The sequence below is a fragment of the Aquarana catesbeiana genome, linkage group LG03, assembly GCF_042186555.1.
Source record: "Aquarana catesbeiana isolate 2022-GZ linkage group LG03, ASM4218655v1, whole genome shotgun sequence".
NCBI classification, from domain to species: Eukaryota; Metazoa; Chordata; class Amphibia; order Anura; family Ranidae; genus Aquarana; species Aquarana catesbeiana.
Window position 1 is genome coordinate 81,880,350 of NC_133326.1, and position 14,079 is coordinate 81,894,428.

Sequence of the window (14,079 nt, forward strand, 5' to 3'; positions counted from 1 at the left end):
TAACAGCAGCAGGAGCCAATGGAGCCACTGCTGTGTCTCAGCCAATCAGGAGGGAGAGTCTCGGATCGGCTCAGACACTCGTGGACATCGCTGAACAGAGATGGGGCTCAGGTAAGTATTAGGTGGGCCAAGGGGGGCAGTTTGCACACAGGAGGCTTTTTGTTTACAAACGTTTTTATTAGCGTATTTGAGCAAGTACAAAACTATTAATGCATAGAGAGAATGTGCATTCAAAAACCAACATGTGATTGTACAGGTATAAAGCTCTCAATATAACATTAAAGGGGTTGTAAACCCTCCTATTTTTTTTCCCTTAATGCATCCTATGCATTAAGGTGAAAAAACTGCTGTCACTGACCAGTCCCCCCGTTTTACTCACCTGAGTCTTGTGATTCACACACCGGAGACGCGCTCTTCCCCTATGCCCGTTGTCTCAGCTCTTGATTGGATAGATTGATAGCAGCACAGCCATTGGCTCCCACTGCTGTCCATAAAATCCAATGACGCGGGCGCTGGGGGGGCGGGGACGAGTACGGCATTCTGCGTCTATGGATGCAAATGCTTGACTCGGGAGCTCGCCCGCAAGGTAACCCCCTGGGAGAGAGCTTCTCTAGGATCAGGGCCACTCTGTGCAAATCGAACTGCACAATGTAGGTAAGTATGACATGTTTGTTATTTAAAAAAAACAAACAAAAAAAAAAACAAAGCCTTACAATCACTTTAAGCAAGAAAAAATAAAAAATAACAAAATTCTAAATGAAAACAATCTGAGTAAAGTAACAGCGTTGCTTCTGCAAGATAAGAAGAATGACTACATGGAAGATATGCTCCAGACAGAAATTTCCAAAATAATTGAATCGGCAGTACTTAATGCATTTGCTTCCAGAATTACCAATTCATCTAATAAACACAAAACACAGAAGGCTTTTTATCTTAATGTGTATAGAATGTATTAAGGTAAAAAAACCTTCTGACTTTACAACCCCTTTAATTGTGCTGACGCAGCACTCTGAACAATCAAATTTATCTGCAATGTGAGACCATCTAAGGCACTGCTCCCTTTGTCTGCTAGTCACACAAGATTTGCAGGGAGGTTTGGTATAGTCACCACTTTGCTGCTCACTGTTATCCATGCTGGAGAGCAAACAGTAACTGTGCAAGGATCTCCCTGTTCCTGCTTCATTCATTCTGCAAATTTGTGCTCCCTGTTCCTCTCCTAGACATGTGCAGTACAGAAAAAAAATTAGCTTTGTTTCATTTCAGATAGATTCGTTATGCTACTAAATTTGTTTTGTTTTTGCATGCTGGGCAGATGATGTCACATGGGGCAGGGTCAGGGATGACATCATTGGGGGACTTAACCCTTTGGTTATTTAAAAAATGTCAGGCGGCATGCAGATGGCGAGAGCCTTCGTTGGTACCAAAGTTTTTTTTTTCTCTGTGAAAGCTCACTCATGTAGTGTTTTACATTAGCACTCCCACATGTATGACCCAACAGAGGAGATGGCAAGGCATGCGTTGGGTGCTGTATGACCCAGATAAGGAAGTTGTCCTTTCCCCTTGACACATAGCAACCAGCTAATTACAGCAATACATGGGTATTCAATCAACAAGACTGTGATTATAACTGTGCCTGTTTGCTGCATAGAGGTCCAACCACTTCATGTAATGTCACATATTTCATCTTTAATTCTACTTGTTATTGTTGTTTTTAGGTGAATGTTTAGTTGAATGGCCAAAACATTTATTGAAATATTGTTCTAGTTGTTTTTTTTTCCTATGGTTTGTTATTTACATGACTGTTCATTTGCTTACACAGAGAGAGAAATTTATAAAACTATTGGATCAGTTGCACAACTCCCTCAGAATAGATCTTTCTAAATACAGGGTAAGTGTAACAAGTTATTGATGCAATCCAAGCATTAATTATAGATGACATTTATTCTAATAATGTGCTATGTTCTGACTATTCAACATGTCAAAGTGCATTTTGCTTTTTTAACATTGTATTATTTTTGGATGGATGAACATTTCATGATCCTTTTGTGTAAAATAGTAACTGTCAAATGATGAAGTGGGCAGTTTTATCAGTTTTTTATACGCATTTCATTTAATTTTGATTGATTATTTTAGCCTTGTAGTGACCATTAGAACATGGAAATGTTTTTTTTGTATCAAGATCAGTCCAACTGTAAAAAGTGTAAATATAACAGGGGAGACACCGATATAGAAACAGTGGGGGTTGGTTTACTAGAACTGGGGAGTCCAAAATCTGCTGGAGCTCTGCATAGAAACCAACCAGTTTTTTTTTTTTTTTGTCAAAGGTAAATTGAACAAACTGAAGTTAGAAGCTGATTGGCTACCATACACATCTGCACCAGATTTTGCACTCTCTAGTTTTAATAAATCAACCCCAGTGTTTTTTTTTTTTTTTTTTTCATTATAGTTTTCATGTTTGTATAGAAAAGATTAGATTTACACAGAGAAAGATTGTTCCAGTGTTACTGAGTGTTTCTACACAACTTTCCTTTATGTATGCCACAGATCCACTACGATAAAACCATACGGCATGGGCTAGTGTTTGAACTGCATTTTAGTGCAACAAAACATTTAAAATTTTACCATAATAACTACAATACAGATTCTGAGTTTCTGTTACATCTACCATAACTAAGAGTAACCAAATACCGTTTTAATTGTTCTGGATACTTTAAATTGCAGTCTTGAAATATTATATGCAATATAATTGCAGTCTAGAAATATTATCCAATTTTACTTTTATTATTGATTACTGCCACTGCCTAGTCTTACCTCTGTTCTTCTTATGTGTGCTGCCCTATCAAATTATCCTCAGACTACACAGAGCACTGGTGGTAAACTTGTAAATTATAAAGGGCCTCAAATGTGGCCCCCTCACTTCCACAGGGTCACACAATAGCAGTGCACGTTTATGTGTTGAGAAGTGCATTGCATCAAGATAGGCAACCAATTTAAATGAACAGACTATAATGCACCTCAACGCTCACTAATTTTACTCCTGCATTTTTTTGCAATGCACACTGAAGAGAAAAAGTAGTTCTGGACAGCTACGATTAAGCACTGTTTGTAGTGTGAAACGCGTCAGCTCTTCTGTTCTGCTGTGGCATGTACTTTTGATTTTGTTTTTTGAATAAAAAAACGGCTGTCCAGAACTACTTTCTATCTATTGCTATAGGCATTGCCAGCACCTGTGGCTTCTAAACTGGTGAAGAGGTTTACTATCGTTTGACCTTCCTGGAGCAGTGATATCTCCCCTTCCCTACACTGAAGAGAGGGATAGAATAAAAGAGGCTTCATCATTAGCGCCAGTGACTGCTATCAAAACCCCCAGCATTGGTGTCAGTGGCTGCAATATTAACCCCCAGTATTGGTGTCAGTGGCCACACACAGAGAACCAATAGGCCACTTGTTTAGCACCAGGGTTATAGAGATAGCTCACTGTTTGAAGTCACGTAAATAGCCCTGATACTGCTTTAAGGTCCTGTCCCTCTCTTCCTCTGGCCCTCTGGTACTGGCAACCTCTTGGTTCCATCACTTCCCTACACCACCTGCATACAAAAGTAGTAAAGCCGCACACTGCTGACCCCTTTACTTCTTTTGTATGTAGATAGTATTGCCGTTACTTGCTTATCACTTTTGTTAGACTTCAGACCCACATAGATGAAATTTCAGCCAGAAATTGAGATGAGAGACCAGCATGTCTAGGTTGTTAGCATTTTCATTGCTTAATCAAAATCACCAAGGTGCAATATAAAGGGACAGGCCCTTGGCACCAGTACATAACACATTTCGTTTGCTTTACAAAGCTGAGTAAGCAGTATGGATTATGCTGTTAAACTGCTGCTTTTTCATGTCAGGTCTACTTCAAACCCCCGAAAATCTGATTTCTGATTGGTTGTAGGGTTGTATTACTGCACCCAACTGCAATTTTTAAAAAGCTAAGCTAAACTGAGAGATCAGCCAAAGAAATGTGTTTGCTAATGGTTATACAATAGATATACATATATATATCTATATATCTATATAGATATATCTATCTTTCAATATGTTTTTATTGTCAATTACGTTATACATTTTATGCATTGACATAAATCTGATATATATCCGTATCTATGTTCTAATTATACATTCTCCATGTATTGTCTCTAAATCCTCACGGGAACTTTCCCCTACCCCGGCACCCCTGACGGGATCTAGCTGTGCCAGGTGGGGAAAAACCCTGTATTTCTCCTTTGCCCATTAGGTTGGAGCCCTCAGGAGTGTTGAGGGACTATGAATCCCCATGGTCTAGGTAGTTTACCGTATGGTAGCTGCATATTGAATTGCCACCAGTTATCTAACTGATGTGAGATAGAAGACAGGGAGAAGAGTTGAAAGAGAGAGAGAGAAGAGTGAGGAGGGAGGGGGGTTGGAGGGGTCCTTCCAGGTGGGTGAGGGGGGAGCAGGAGTACATCTGTGTTTTTTCCAGTTTAATGCAGGATGAATTCATCTGTGCGTGGGTTAGGGGTTGTTGCGTGCCTGAACCCCTGGTATGAGGGAGGTTCCCATGTATTGGGCCCAGGGTTCCCATATTGTTTGGAATTTTGTAGAGGTGTTTGTCATGGATGCTAGAAAGTTTTTCTTGAGCCATAATCCATGATACCTTCCTTTTTACTGCGTTGAACGAGGGCCTTGGCTGTTTCCATGCTTTGGCAATTGAGATTTTGGTGCCCAATAATATAAAGTTGATCAGTGTTTGATTAGCCTTAGAAATTCCAGATAGGTTAGCGTTGAGAATAGCCACCTCTGGGGATCTAGGGATCTGGCAAGTCGTCACCTTGTAAATCATAGAGAAAACTTTTCTCCAAAACATGCGTATTTTGGGGCATTCCCACCAAATGTGGGCCATAGTGCCCAGGTGCTGACAGCCTCTGAAACATAATGGGTTCGTTGAGGGATAGATTGCTGCCAACCTGGTAGGGGTTAGGTACCATCTGGTAATCAATTTGATGCTTGCCTCCCTCAAGGAGATGTTCTGGATCCCCTTAAAGGATTTAGTAAGAGCTGCTTGCCAGATCTCTATGTCCCTGCAGCATTGGAAGTCAGACTCCCAAGCCTTCATATATGTGGTTTTGTCTGTAGGGCAAGTGAGGGCTGAATCTATCACTGATATGCCTTCCCTCTGCTCCATGGCTTGTCCGCACCATTGTTCGTATACTGTGAATTTAGGGGGGAGCGGTTTCTCCTTCCAAATAGAGTGGAGAAAGTGGGTGATTTGGTAAAAGCGGAATCGTTCCGATTCCGGGAGGTCCAGGTGTTTGATACAGAATTTGAGGGTGATTGGTCCATTGGGAGTGAAGAAGTGCCCTATCCGGTATAGCCCTTTGTCCAACCACCATTTGAATGCTGAGATGTCAAGTCCAGGTGGAAAGTCAGAGTTGTGGAATAAGTGAGCTAGGGGTTGACCCGTGGAGACCATGGCTGTGGAGTGCCGGAGGGAGTCCCAAAGGGCGCAGGAGTGGGATAAAGTGGGTGATAGGATGGGCGGTCTAGATTTAGGTGGGCAAAGAATGTAGTCTAGCGTATGTTTGGGGATGGCTTGTCTTTCAATATTCACCCAGTCTGGTTTTTCGTAGCGAGAGTAAATTGAGGACAGTTGGGCTAATCTGGCAGCCAAGTAGTATTTACGTATTTACGGAAGACCCATCCCTCCCTTGCGTCCGTGAAGGAAGAGGGTACTCTGAGGGATACGATATCCTTTTTTACCCCAAATATATTGGAGAATTTTACTCTGCAAAGCTCTCAGGTGATCTTTTCTGATTGGGATAGGGAGGGAGCGAAAGAAGTAGAGGAGCCTGGGGAGTAGGGTCATCTTAACGGAGTTGATCCGACCCAGCCAGGATAGCTTGTGTTTTGACCATGTAATAAGGTCTGCCTCTAGTTTCTTGAAGAGTGAAGGATAATTTTGCGCATAAAGAGTTTCCGTCTTGGCCGTCAGTGTGATTCCCAGGTAGCTAATGGATGTGTCGCCCCATTTGAAGTGAAAGGATTGTTTTAGAGAGTCAACTGTTTGTGGCGGTAATGAGACATTAAGAGGTTGAGATTTGTTGAAATTGACTTTGAGTCCAGAGATTTTAGAAAAGTTCTTTAACACTAGGCAGAGATTAGGTAGTGTAGTGAGGGGGGATGTCAGGAAAAGGAGGATGTCGTCGGCGAAAAGCCCGCATTTGTGCATTTGGTCTCCACAGGTCATCCCTTTTATGTCTGGGTTTTGTCGAATTGCGATTGCTAAGGTTTCTATGGCTATTGCGAAGATTAGGGGGATAGAGGGCACCCTTGTCTAGTGCCCCGTAAAATGTCTATTGGTTTGGAGTAATGACCTTGGATGCGTATTTGGGCCTTTGGTTGTGAGTAGAGAGCATGCAGAAGTCCCAGAAAACGACTACCGAATCCCCATCTCTCCAGTATATTGAAGATGTAGTGCCAGGAGACCGTGTCAAAGGCCTTCTGCAGGTCTAAGGATAGAAGGAATCCCGATTGGTTGGGCCCCCCTGTCCAGTTAGTTTGAAGAATCGAGGTGATATCTATCGCCCTCCTTATTTGGTCAGGACCCTGTCTCCCGGGTATGAATCCTACCTGGTCCTTATGTATATATTGTGTAATAAAAGATGACAACCTGTTAGCCATTATTTTGGCGAGTATTTTTAGGTCATTGTTTATGAGTGAGATTGGTCTGTAGTTGCTAATGTCTTCGTGGTTTTTGCCAGGTTTTGGGTATGACCGTGATTAAAGCGGTGTTGAGGTGGATGTCTAGGGGGTTTCCATTGGTTTTGGAGTTGAAGAAGGAGGTCAGGTGAGGTGCCAGAGTGGCTGCAAAAGACTTGTAGTATGCCACAGAAAGGCCATCTGGACCTGGAGCTGATCCCCCTCTAAGGTCTTTTATGACCCCCAAAACCTCCTCCTCAGAGATGGGTATTTCCATCTTTTGTTTGTGGACCTCTTTCAGGGAGGGTAGGGGGATACCTTCCAGAAACTGAGGGATTAAGTTCGCGTTTGGTGTATTTGTTTGGCTATATAATGTAGAGTAAAAACCCCGAAAGGCTTCTAGAATCTTTGAAGGATTGGTCGTGGAGGGTTGGCCATTTAATCTGAGTTTGGGGAAGGCTTGGGTTCTGATGGGGGGAGACAGTTTTTTAGCCAGGAGGGGACCTATTTTGTCTGCCTGAGTGTAAAATCTTTGTCCATTCCAGCGAATGGCCTTTTCGGCCTTGGATGTGAGTGCTAGATTGAGATCAATTCTCGCTTTATCGAGAAGGGAAACAGGGGTCTTGGAGGGGTCCATTTTGTGGGAAGCTTTCAGAGTTGTGTATTCCTTTTCCAACTTAATTAGATCTGCTTTTTGTGCTCGTTTGGTTTGAGTGGCAATCTGGATGAGGGTACCTCTTATAAACGCTTTATGTGCAGCCCATAACGTTTCTGGAGAAATGTCTTCTGATTTATTGAGTTTAAAGTATTCTTTTAGGGCTTTTTCAAGTTCAATGACCCTGATGGGGTCAGATAATAGTGACTCATTCAGTCTCCAGTGTCCCCTGGATCCGCCCAGGGGGCCCGTTTTGAGTGAAATGGTTACTATGGAGTGGTCCGAGAGGGCCGACTCCCTGATTTGTGCTTTGTGGATCAAAGGGAGCAGGGAGGATGGGGTTAAAATGTGGTCAATCCTCGCATAGGTGTTATGAGGGGGAGAGTAATGGGTATAGTCCCTTTTGTTGGGGTTAAGTTCCCTCCAAGTGTCAGTTAAGCCGTGGGCATGGATTGTTTTGGCGATCCTGAGGCTCTCTTTGGTGGGTCGTGTTAGTTGAGTCGGAAGGGGTTTAGACTTGTCCAATCCCTGATCGAACGCTGCGTTCGAGTCTCCGCCAAAGATGACCGTTCCCTCCAATTTCTGAGCGAGGCTGCGCAGTAGGGAGTCAAAAAATTTTGCTTGTCCTCTATTTGGGGCATAGTAGGAGACCAGGGAATACAGGTGGCCCCCCACTGTGCCCTTGACCAGGAGGAACCTGCCCTCCGGATCAGCGAATTCAGAGATCTTTACAAATTTAAGGTGTTTGGAAATGATGATTGCAACTCCCTTAGTTTTGTTGTCTGCGCTCGCTAAGAAAAACTGTGGGAAATGAGGGTGGAGATACTTAGGGCTATACCGGGAGGGGAAGTGCATTTCTTGCAGCATAATAATGTCTAGCTTGAGATGCTTGTAATAATCGAGGACCTTTCTCCTCTTAATCTGGGAATTGATTCCCTGGACATTGTGAGAGGCTATGTGGAGTTCAGCTGTAGGGTCGTTAGCCATGGAGCAGTTGGAGTGAAGTGCAATGGCCCTCACTTACCCTTTGGTGCGTGGGAACCTGGACTTTAGGATGATGATCGTAGAGTCTTCTTGGCGGGAAGATATCAGGAATTCCTGTGGGTGTGTGTGTGGTATCTGAAACACAAGATGTGGTTAGGCACAATGTATTGAATGGGGATGAGGGGTGGGGGAGCAGGACAGAAAAGAGAAGGTCTCCTATAGAAGAAAAAAAAGACACAGGGAAGGAGAAACCCCCTATGTCTTCTAGAAAAAAATTTGAGTATGTCTGGCCCATCTGGGCTCAAACAGCCTAGCCCCCAGAGACCTTCGGGTGTCTAGGGGTTAGGTGGGTGCGCAAGTGTTTCCTCACGAAACCGAACGCCCAACATAAAACTTGTACCCTTACGGGAAAAAAGGCTGGAAGAAAAAACAAAGAAAATTTTGAAACCATTACCGTGGTATACCCGGTTGTCATAACAGAGTGACTAGTTAGTGGCCCTTAAACCGCCGCCCAATATAGTATCCTCCTAGTTTGCTATTCATTTGCTATCACAGCAGAGCGTCTATAAACTAGACCTGAATAAAAACCTTAATCAAGGGGAATGAGATCCCTCCCCCCCCTCATAGATAGGCGTGAGGAAGCAGCCCCTCTCAATCTAGAGAGGCACTGCTCCCTTGAGCATAGTGGATATGTCGATGGGCTAGTTAAAAATATCAAAAAATAAAGAGGGAAAATTTGGATAAAGATCCCAAAAAACCCTCCCCCCTGGAACTAGATAAACAAAAAACAATTAGCAAAAAGTTCTGGAAAGTCAGAAAACTTTGGCCGGTTGCTTAGCCTGCCTAGTGACTAGACCCAAGGGATCCCCCTGTTCCAGGGGATGGTCAAAACGATCCCTACTTCACAATCGGGATAGAAGAGGTGCAGTTCACATCATCATTGGCTTCAGGTTTGGTTGTTGTCTTTGGCCTTCTTTGCTTTTCCTGTTGACCACAGTGGAGATTGAGGGCTGGTGGGGGTCTGTCGTTTGTTGGAGTTGGTCCCGGCATTGGTCGTGTCCATCTCGGCTTCCTGGGAGATGATTTTCAGGTGCAGGAGCAGTTTTTCTCCTTCTGGTAGGGAGGAGAAGGCGTATTGTTTCCCCTGGACGGAGAATTTAACCGCGAACGGGAAGGCCCACTTGTATTTTATATCTCTTTGGGTGAGAGCGAGCAGGAGAGGTTTCAATGATCTCCTCCTTTGGATCGTAGAGGGCGACAGGTCTGCGAAGATCTGTACTGGGTGTCCCATGCATTGCACTGAGTGAGATGACCTGGCCTTTCTCATCACTTCCTCTTTAACTGTGTAGTGGTGGGGCTTAGCGATAATATCTCTTGGGGTGCCGTCTTTTCTGGGGGGCCCTAAGGCTCTGTGTGCCCTGTCCAATTCAAGGTGTTGAGAGGAGATATTAGGGATTAGCTGTTTAATCAGGTCCTGGACTGCTTCTGGAACATTGTGAATCGTTTCCGGTAGGCCGCGGATTCTGATGTTATATCGTCTGGACCTATTCTCAAGTTCGTCAATACGAGCCATTGCTAGGTCTAATTGATCTTGCACAGTGCTGATGTGCTGCGAGTGTTGATTAGTGACAGCTATAGTGTCCTCCATTTTGTGTTCGATCGCGTCGATACGGGCCCCTAAATTAATAAAGTCTGCCTTCAGGTCCCCCGTAATTTTAGCTGCCGTTTGAGCCAAGCCTCTGTCCAAAAGTTCAGAGAATCTGTGGAAGAGGGAGTCCATGTGAGAAGCAGAGTCACTGGCAGGGAAGGCATATGGTGTGAGGCCTGTGTGATCTGAGGTAGATCCCTGGGGGGACAGAGGGCCTTCACAGAGGGGGCGATCCTGCAGGGATCCTGTAGAGGCTGGAGAGGGGGTCAGCAGAGGTGGGTATCCTGGTTGTCTCCCTGGGGTGAAGTGAGGGGGAGTGAGGGGTTGCTCTAACCTGTAGTCCGCCGGGCCTGTGGAGCAGAGAATCTGAGGCAGAGGCTGTGCCTTTGTAGCGGCGGCCATCTTGGGCGTCTCAGCCGTTTTTGTTCGCTCCTGTTGTGGCCACAGGTTCCGTTTCACCGGGGCCCCGGGCATATGGGGGTGTAGCCAGGACCTTGGGGAGTATCACCAGGTACTTTATTCGCGCGGTGGTGCGCTGTGGTCCGTGCTGTGAGCGCCGGTTGTTCGTGAGGGAGCGGAGCTCTAGGCTTTGCGGCCATCTTGCGAGCTCCGCGCATGCGCCTTCTATATAGATGTATCTATATAGATATATACCTATATCTATATAGATATATAGATATATCTATATATATAGATATATATATATATAGACATATATATATATATATCTATATATATAGATATATATTAATCTATATCTATATCTATATCTATATATATATATATATATATATATATATATAGATATATATTTATTTTTTTCATGAAATTTAAAATCCTGAAAATTATGCTCAGAATTAAAAGAGATGCAATTTTTACTGTTGTCTTTCATGTCAAAGTGGTATTAACCCAAACCTAAAAATGTAAAATATTTCAGCTTACCAATTATTAGATGTGATGGCTGCATTTTTTTTAGGCTTTTTCCCTCTGTTTCCACTTGGTGATCTGGCCAGTAACACACCTCCTGTATTAGGGTGCCCCCACTTTGGATGGAGAAGCACATAGACATCTTTGGATAGCAGCATTGTCAGTCTGGGAGAAGGGGAGAGTTAGATGTACTAGCAAATGTAATTACACTAAACAAATTAGGGCCCAACGCTAGCTAACACATTTTTAAGCAGTTACAGCAACAAGTTTTTTTTTTTCCTTTTGGGATAAAGGTTTTTCATAAAAAATAAAAGCTGATCGATGTAAGCTCCCCTGTCAAAAGTAAATGGTTTGTCTCAACCCTCTGACTCCTGCATCTGCAGGACAGCTTGTTCTGTTAAAAAAAAAAAACAAACCTATTAGCTGAATTACCAGGTTAAAACAAGGGAAAGAAAGTCTAAAAATAAAAATGAATGCAGCCATCACACCTAAGAATTGGTAAACTGCAATAATATAATAAATATTTTCTTTTCCATTTAATGCTGTTTTAAGCCAAAGTTACAGTTATGAGTTATATTAAATATATCTCTCTATCTATAGATAGCTATATATTGTACAGAACACCAAGGATTGGTCCTTGAGGGTAAATATGCATCAGCATTGTTTGGGTTGTGGTCCCTTTAAGGGAGACAAAAAGAGAGGCACCTGTGAGATAAGCCTGAACAGAGCAGAAAGCAGACAGCAAGGGTCTGTGAGGTGTTCTGTGAAGCTGGGCGTATTGTGTTGTGAGCTGCCATTTGCTTAGACTCTGCTTGGCTCTGTGACCTTTTCGGGACTTTGAGAGCTGGTGGGAACTGTAAACCCTGTTGTTGGATCGATCTCTACTGGCAGTGAGCCAAATCTTTGTTTGGTTCCAGGTGTGTATGGACTGTTTTGTTTACTTCATGCTGAAAAAAAGCAACTTGATTTTGCTCTTTGAGCAAAAAAAATACTGTTTGCTTTTAAAGAGTCAGCTGGTGAAACCGGGCTTCCCCATATGACACAAAAATCTGTATGGTGACACTTCCTCATCCTCCAAGCATAGTCAGTAACATACACACAGGAAATCTGTCCCTGGGTATTAATGGAATGGAAATTTTCTGTTGGCAAAAAGTCTCTAGTCAAATTGTCTGGCTGCAAAATGATAATCCTGGCACAAGTCTTGGGAGAGGTTCAGGAAATCATGTTATCCTACTGAAAAGCAACCACTACATGATCTGCCAATGTTAACAGAAATGGGGGAGAGCTGGTGGCTGCACTGTTATATATACATACAGTACGTTACATATAGTAGCCACAATTATTCTTCTTCTGACTGGCAAGGGAAAGTGCAAAATCTGCTCAGTCATCCAGATCAAGAATTGTTTTTAGGTCTTCTAGAGCAAACAATCCTCTGCATAATATTCATCACCACATATGCATCCATATGAAAGAGAAAATAAACTCTCACAGTGCTCTCTTTATTCAACAATAATAAGGATTAAAAATACTCACACGCAAGTAGTAAAAGCACATGTTTAAGCAATCCAATATATGTGAACCAAAAAGATGGCACCAACTGCACAACGCAGCGCTACTCTCATGGATCCTAGGCACCTATTAGCATTATGGCATCTTTAAAGTCATAGATTCCACCCCTTTACGCATATCATCCTGCAGTATGACTTCTTCACAAGGTGGGAGCTTGACACTGCCACCACACTAATAAAGTCTAATAATGATCACCCAAGATACCGTTACATACATCTAGGCAATGTGATCACCAGACCCGTAAGTATTCCACCAAATCTTTCAGTTTCCATGGGAACATAACAATAGTGCTCTAAACCATACATTCCTATCAAAATCATTTGACTGCAGACCAGAAAGTGATGTATTAGGCAGTTACCATAGATGCATGTATACAAACTCTGGATCTCCCACCCACAGAATCAAAAACAGCTCATATGATCGACATCGGGAGGATTTATGTGGCTCCAGAGGATTAACCTCAACTTTTATGTTCAGAATGCAAAAGGGAATCGCAAAGTACAAATAGTGCTAACAAGTTTTTTTTTTGTACTATAAGAAAGTAACTATAAATATCCTGGAATAAATTTACCAAGGGGTTGCACCCAATGTAAAATAATGTAGGTAGTAAGTAGTAAGTAGTAGTGCAAGTGGATCTAGATAAAATTATATCTGGATATCTTATGCCGCGTACACACGGTCGGACTTTTCGTCTACAAAAGTCCGACAGCCTGTCCGACAGACTTCCGACGTACCTTCGGCGGACTTGCGGCAGACTTTGTTACGAACGGACTTGCGCACACACGACCACACAAAAGTACGACAGCCTAGTACGCGGTGACGTACACCAAGTCCGACGAGACTATAAAACGGAAGTTCAATAGCCCGTACGACACCCTTTGGGCTCCTTCTGCTAATCTCGTGTTTATCTCGTGTTAGTAGAAGTTTGGTGAGAGACGATTCGCGCTTGTGAGACTCGTATTTTTCAGTTCGTTTTAACTGTTGTTCAGTCTGTGCTTGTGAGGTTTGTATCTGCTTTTCAGTGCGTTTGGTCAGTTGGCATTGAGAAATCTTTGTTTTATTGGCCGCTCGTTCCTGATTTTCAGGTCGTTCTTCACAGGCCTTGCTGTTCTTCAGTGCGTTCTGTTTAGTGCGTTCTGACCAGCCGACCGTTTTGAAGCCATGTTACCTGTACGTACTCGTCGTAGAGCTCGTGCATTGTATGTGCTTGGTGCTGTAGTTTATTCTTCAGCCCAAGACCAGTCCATGAACAGCCTGGAGGAGGCCGGATTCACCATCATCCTGGAGGAGGCTGGGCCCAGTGTCAGGCAGGAGGTGGCTGCTCCCAGTGAGGTGGCTGCTCCCAGTGAGGTGGCTGGGCCAAGTGAGGTGGCTGGGCCAAGTGAGGTGGCTGGGCCCAGTAGGAGCCTGACCGAATCCCAAGTGCCTCCCCTCCACCTTCCCAAAAAAAGGGCCAGGAAGGGGATGGTCACACAGGACGCATCCCTGCGCCTCATGCAAGAGGCCACCCGTTTTTTAAGGAGCCCCCCTGAAGCGGAAGAATCCTATGGCTGCTACTTAGCCAGCAGGCTTC

General features: G+C 43.6%; 1 protein-coding gene across 1 annotated transcript in view; it reads left to right on the forward strand.

Moving 5' to 3' along the window:
- UNC13C (unc-13 homolog C) overlaps positions 1-14,079 on the forward strand; it is an 884,756-nt gene that overhangs the window by 443,642 nt on the left and 427,035 nt on the right. The window contains exon 16 of the mRNA XM_073618754.1: positions 1,820-1,888. Coding sequence (XP_073474855.1) covers positions 1,820-1,888 — 69 coding nt within the window. The remainder of the gene's footprint in view (positions 1-1,819; positions 1,889-14,079) is intronic.